The 6,587-nt window shown below is 34.9% G+C and overlaps 1 protein-coding gene across 3 annotated transcripts; it reads right to left on the bottom strand.

Moving 5' to 3' along the window:
• Window positions 1-253: 253 nt before the first annotated feature.
• LOC113854105 (probable LRR receptor-like serine/threonine-protein kinase At1g67720) lies at window positions 254-5,782 on the bottom strand. Of its 3 annotated transcripts, none has more exons than XM_027484961.1 (15): window positions 5,567-5,782; window positions 4,912-5,449; window positions 4,170-4,681; window positions 3,928-4,057; window positions 3,534-3,605; window positions 3,377-3,445; window positions 3,202-3,273; window positions 2,999-3,067; window positions 2,749-2,915; window positions 2,421-2,665; window positions 1,998-2,124; window positions 1,845-1,910; window positions 1,567-1,753; window positions 1,352-1,484; window positions 254-759 (listed from the first exon to the last, which is right to left on the bottom strand). In XM_027484961.1, exons 1-15 carry the CDS (start codon window positions 5,634-5,636, stop codon window positions 430-432), a joined length of 2,787 nt encoding a protein of 928 aa, XP_027340762.1. In that variant the 5' UTR covers window positions 5,637-5,782; the 3' UTR covers window positions 254-429. The 3 variants fall into 3 exon arrangements, with proteins under 3 accessions (XP_027340762.1, XP_027340763.1, XP_027340764.1); XM_027484962.1 differs by having other exon boundaries at window positions 275-759; window positions 2,761-2,915; window positions 5,567-5,681; XM_027484963.1 differs by having other exon boundaries at window positions 335-759; window positions 2,421-2,662; window positions 5,567-5,604.
• Between the last annotated feature and the right edge of the window lie 805 nt (window positions 5,783-6,587).

The raw sequence follows: 6,587 nt of genomic DNA, 5'->3' as shown, positions 1-6,587 counted from the left end.
GATACAAACATGGGTCAGATTAGGCCATCAAGTTGTTTCAGGTCAGGCTTTCCAAATCTGGTAAATCTACAAATCTTCTATTAGGCTCTATGTCAGAATTAATTTGTTTCAATTTCAAATTTTAATGGGTATGAGCATTTGACTAAGCATGACTGTTGCTTCTTTTGGATCATAAACCCTACCAAAGACAAATAATATATGCTTATCTGTACAATAATGAAAAACAAGAAAGCAAAACTATCTTTTATTTTTGCAAGTAATCAAATATGGAGAGGAAGAAGATTACAATTTCATTGGTTCCAATGTTTGGTATGTTGTCACAAGTCAGTGTCTCACTGTCACTGGTTTAAACATATTAGTAGAATGATAATGGTTAAAAAAAGTAAGTATACAAACAAAATAAACCTTGGAATGTAAGGTATGTCCAATTTATCTTGCTGATGGGAGACAACCATTTGACAAGTCAGGACTCTCAATTTCAAGAAAGCTTGTGAGTAATGTTTTCCGGGAAGAATGTGGCTTTGAACTACTAGGACCTGAAGATGATGATTTTAGCTTATTTTCTGTACCTTTTTCAATCTTGATAGCATCTTGTATAGTCAAAATTATTTCTTGCATCCTTGGCCTGGAGGCACCATGTTGTTCTACACATTGGATGGCAATTTCAACCACCCTCCAAATGGACTCAGTTTTGGCATTCCCAGCTAGAGAAGGGTCAACGATGCTCATCACATCCCCTTTTCGAGTTAAGGATCTTGCCTGCAAAACAGTGCTTGAGTCAAAGATCTCTAGTTTTGGAGACAAGATTGCTCGTGATGCAGCTTATGAGTCATTTGATTATTTTTATTTTGCCGTTCTTTAGTTGCCATCGTGTTTTGTAATGTTTTTTATGTTAAGAGCATTGTGGAATCGCTCTATTATGATCTAGTTTTCTTTTGAAAGTGTCGTTTGGCTGCCCTTTTGGGCTTTAGTCATATCATGATTGACCAAAAATAAATGAAACTAGTAAAATTTTAATGCTGATTTAGCACTAAGTCTGCAACATAATTTAAAAGGAAATTGGATTTATTTGTATAGTCCATAGTGTTAAAAAATACTAGAAGACACAAATAATCAATATGGATTTACATTAACAAGTAGGTTTTAGCTGAAGCATGATTTACATTTACTTTCTATTTCATTTCAAAAAGTAAGTTTTTTTTCCTTTATTTTTTATTTAATATGCTTTTGGAATATACTCTGCTAGAATTAATTGCATTCCACAATATTGTACCATGTTCTTGTTAAATTTCTAGTTTGGCAAAGGCTAATGCCAATGTTTCATCTTCAGGTAAATGAAAGGGAAACATACCCAAAGAACAATGTTCATTTCGGCACTGTACTCTTCTGATGACACGGGCTTTTTTCCAGATATCAGTTCCAGCAGAACAACTCCAAAACTGTACACATCACTCTTTTCTGTCAATTGCTGACTTGCATAGTACCTGTACAGCAAAAACAAAAACTAAATTTAACACATTAACGAGAAATTATGTTGATCACAGCCACAAAAGACCCTCGGCTTACTCAGGATCCAAGTAACCAACAGTTCCTCGTGCAATGCTTGATATATGAGTCAAATCTTCTTCAGCTAATCTAGAGAGTCCAAAGTCTGACACTTTTGCTCTCATGTTGATGTCTAGGAGAATGTTGCTTGTCTTTACATCACGGTGAATGATACTAGGATTGCATCCTGTGTGTAAGTATTCAAGACCTGTACGAAGGAAAAAATTGTTCTTCAACTGCTACGTTGGAAGTAAAATAATAAGATTACTCATGGAACATGAAGGTAGTCAGTGATCAACCTTTAGCTGCATCTTCTGCAATACGAAGACGAGATAACCAGTCTAAGTTCTTCTTCTTGGAACATTCTGTCATAACATTCGAACATATATGTCATGACACAATTTTTATTACAGAGTGAATAAAATCTTAGAGGGTGAGATTAGGCATTAGACCGTGAATGTGATCCCTTAAAGTGCCATTGTGCATGTACTCATAAACCAGAATATGTTGAGATTCCTCTTCACAGTATCCAATCAAAGGTACCAAGTTTCTGTGATGAATTCTGGATAGGAGGGATACCTGCAGTTGTGATTCTATAATAAAATATCTGAAAATTAAGATTTTCGAGTATTGTTTTTCCTTTTAGATATATACAAAATTCATTTTATAAAGCAGGTATTACGCAGTTAGGCATGAGCTGGAATCAAGATAGTGAGGTGTTTACATTTATTTTTTGGAGAATTCCATACTCATGGAATTCATGTAATACAGTTTTTTTTGTTTGATATGCACTACTGAAGGTAAAAACTATTCATAACTGAACTTGTCTGTCAATTAAAGTTTGAAATAGCCAAAGGGATGAATTTGAACTATACCTCATTCACAAATTGTTGGTTCCCATGGGTGCATGAATCAGTCATACTCTTGACTGCCACTTCTTTTCCATCTCTCATTTTCCCATAATAGACAGATCCAAAGCTTCCTTTGCCAATTTTCTTTGAAAAATTGTTAGTAGCTTCTTTCAACTCTAAGAGTGTAACAGAGCAAGTAGTACCTTCATCCATTAAATTTCCACCCCGAACAAGTGAGTATGCAGTTAAAGGTTTACTGTTAGTGCCTGCTGTGGACAAGAATGCTTGGTTGAAGAAGTATGATTACAGTCAAGTTAAAACAAAAGCATCAGAGTTAAATTGGCTGGCAAACCTTTTTCCTTACGTTTCTGATACTTTCTCCTTCTCTGCGAATTAAGCAATAGCACCAAACTTCCCAAGAATAATATTAATAGAATCACTAATACTCCAATTGAAATTCCCAGTATCAACTTAAAATGCTTCGTGTTTCCTCTATATAGTCCAGGATTACCATCATAGCTGGAACAGAAAGTAAATGTGGCTGTTACTTCAATCTGGATACAAGACTTTGTGAATTGATCCTTGTTCTTATCAATGGTTACCTGAAAATAATTTTTTGAGATACTAATCTGGCTGGTATTTCCCCACTAAATGAGTTATTCTGTATGAACCTGTCGCAAATTCAAAGATGTGTGATTAATGAACATGTGAGGATAGCAAATAGGAATTATGCTCAATTAGGAAAAGTTCTTCACGCTGTACTAAAATTTGTCATGAGAAACATTTGTGAATAAGTGCTACATACAGTGCTTGTAGGCTTGGCAAACTACCCAGGTAAGATGGTAGTCGACCAGTCAGCTTATTGTTCTCTAAATGCCTGCTTGACATCAATTTTAAGAAATGAAAATAATAAAAAAGAGAAAATGGAAAAAGAATGTTTTTGGGTTGAAAACTTCTAAAAATTTGGAATAAAAACTTACACAATCTTCAAATTTATAAGATTGCTCATGTCAGGTAAAGGTCCAGTAAGCAAGTTGCCATCTAACCACCTAAGATTAAACCAGAATTTATAAAAGCAATCACTTTAAAAAAAAAATTAACGCACTTAAAATTCTGAAGAATGATGAATGTACATACAGTTCTGTCAATGCTTCCATGTTGTTGAGTTCAGCAGGGATTTCACCCTTCACATTCCTTCTTGAAAGCATTCTAAATACAAGTAATTGCAAATAGTAAAAATTTATTCAACTTCCAGTAAATGTTTAACATAGCAAAATGTTCTGTGAACTTTTGAAATGTTTGATCATGATTTTCATCATGCTGCTCCCTATGTTATCCCAAATATAAACAATATATAGCATTTCCCATTCTATTATTCCAACTCTTTTTTATGCATTTTGGAATTCAACATTCTTATGTATTCAAATTTCAAAAACTGCTCAGAGATAAAAATCAGTCAAAGAAAGGCAATTCACTTGACTAGATGTTGCTAAGAAGCAAAATTGTCAACAAAAGTGATTGGAGATGTTACATTTTTGTAATTCTTGGCGGTGAGGTAGTACTACAATTTACCCATTCCCACGGAGTTGGGACACATGGATCACCTTCGTTTGTCTGGAAACTCTCAGCTGACAGTAATCGAAATGCATTCACAACAATTGCTGCAAAATGAAAATAAGGTTAGAATAAGTTCATATGGTTCAGCATCAGACATGTAATGCTTATGCATGCACCAAAAGATCTATTTTCACAAAACTAACATTAAGAACTTACAATCTTGCCTGTTTGTCTTTGACTTAATCTGCACATACTTGCTTATTTCCAATGCATTTAGAAGAGGTCCTAGAGTAGAATCTGGGGTCTTGACAAAGGAGAATGACAGAACAAATTCCAGAGTCACGTTCATGTAACTTGGTTCATATAGAGTGTAGCTCCCATTTGCATTCTCAGCAATGTTAACCACTGCATTGCTATAGTCAGGTATATAAGGTTGCTGTAATTTGAATTTTCGAGTCTCATTCTTGCCTAGATCTTCAATCTCAGCAAAATATGCATAAGCTCGAGCATTGGCAGGGAAATCTTCCAGGTTTAATCTGTAGCTGAGTATTCCTTTAGTGCCCACAACTGCACTTTGCATAACTTTAACTGGCGGGTATTCTCTTGTATCTATATCTATGTTCTTTGTTGTGCTAATTCTTTCTGTGCCTGGGGCCACTCCAACAAGATAATTTTGCCTCCTAATAAGATCAGAATCCCAAATTCTATCATATGGATCATCGGGGTACCTGAGAAATATATTTGTTTAAAGAGATTAAATCAAACTCATGTCATCACATATGTGGATTTTTCTTCCCAATAAAACTAACCATGCTGCAAAATTTGTTAACTTAGGTAGTAAGTTTTTATACTTCCACTTATGCTTATTCTCTACGGTAAGATTTTGGAAACTCGTCATTCATATGTGCGCCAAAAACAACAGCAGATGAAAAAGTAATTATGAGGTGAGCTTCCAGACCTGACAGCATCTTCAGTTGGAGCACCAAAGTTAATTCTTGCAGCTACTTCTAAGAAGAAATTGTCTTCATAATCTGTGGCATACATTGAAAGATTCAAGGGCCTCATCTCAAGAGTAGATATGAAAGGAGAACCGGTTGTAGCACAGCACATGCAGACTTCAACAGAATTTGAGGGTGCCCTGACGATCATTTCCTTAGTATATATTCTAGAGGCATCATATATTGACACTGTGGCCCATTTGGTTGCATCCAAGTAAAGCTGAAATTGAGGGTATGTGTCTCCATTGTCCAAGCTTCCATACTGAAAAGTTGCTCTTACGAGATATCTTCTTCTCTCCTCAGTGCTTAGTGTGTAACAGTACTTTTTGTTGTCAATGGGAAAGTCTCTACGTCTTTGATACTGCACCATGCCTCCATTTGGACTCTCTACTTCCACTGAAATGCCATGTTGCATGATTCCAAAGTCCGAATTCCATGCCAACCCCGTTTTGCTATCGGTGTAATTACTTTTCCCTCCACAATCTATGCTAACAAATTCTGCATGTGAAGTCAGTTTTCTCACAGTTAAAACCCCATCATAGCCTTGTTTTCTGCTTTGTATCATGACATAGCATGATGAAATTGAATTGAAAACTGTATGATTATGAAACTCACCTTCGAGTTGGCAAACAGCAAGTGATGTCAACAGAGAAAGTATAAGAAGAAAGAGAGAAAAAAAACCCATAGATGTAAGGAAGACAAAATAATAATATTGCTTCAAGAATTCTAAGTGAGTGATTAAATTAACTGTTTTGAGTCATTTGAGCATCTCAACTAGAACCAGCTTTCTCCGACTAACCACCTTTAACTTTTTCGATTGATGACTTTGTCACTTGTTCATTCACGTTTGTGTCTTTATCTGATATGATGTTGGAATCTTTTTTTTCCAACGAAAGAAAATTTTAGGCTGACCTTTTCTTTTTCTTTCTTTTTATTTTCCTCCTAAAAAGAAGTGACTAGAAAAGCATGACCCATTCACTTGTTTTTATTGTAAGAAGCTCCCAAAAACAATTAACAATTTGTCTTGGGGCTACGGGACAACATGAAGACATATGATGCCGTGTTGAAAATAGGTTGTATCTTTTATCCTACCATGCGCCACATTCATGGTATGATCCACATATTTGGCAATATTTTACACTGAATTTGAATTTTGAAACCACCCTATTCGTTGATGATATAAAAAAATGTTAATGAAATTAGGAGGTAATATATTATGAATTGACAAGGGCTTAAATTGTGCTAAAAGGATGGCCAAAGCCAAATGATTGAAAAAGGAGGTACGTGATTAACTGATTATAATGGAGGGCCTTAAATTATGTACTTCAATTTGTGCTTTTTCAGACCGGAAAATCTTGTCAACTGTTTAACTTTAGACCATGTTGTCATGTACCTTTTTATATTTTGACAATAGGATGGATAGAATAAGGGCTTTCTAATAGTATGTTATAAAAACCTCAACCATATATTATTTGGATATTAATGAAGTAAAATGGTTAAGGAGAAGCCAAATCACTCCATAATACCCAAAATTATTAATCTTCTTACCTTCTAATTTGGGAATTAGTAATGGTGGATTCATTTTTCATTTTGGGTAGTCTTTGCCAGTTTTTACCTTGAACACTCAATCCTTTTT

This window comes from Abrus precatorius, unplaced genomic scaffold (assembly GCF_003935025.1).
Source record: "Abrus precatorius isolate BTA unplaced genomic scaffold, Abrus_2018 Scaffold11, whole genome shotgun sequence".
Taxonomy (NCBI): Eukaryota; Viridiplantae; Streptophyta; class Magnoliopsida; order Fabales; family Fabaceae; genus Abrus; species Abrus precatorius.
The sequence above is the reverse complement of the archived record's forward strand: the minus strand, read 5'-3'. Positions and strand labels throughout refer to the sequence as shown.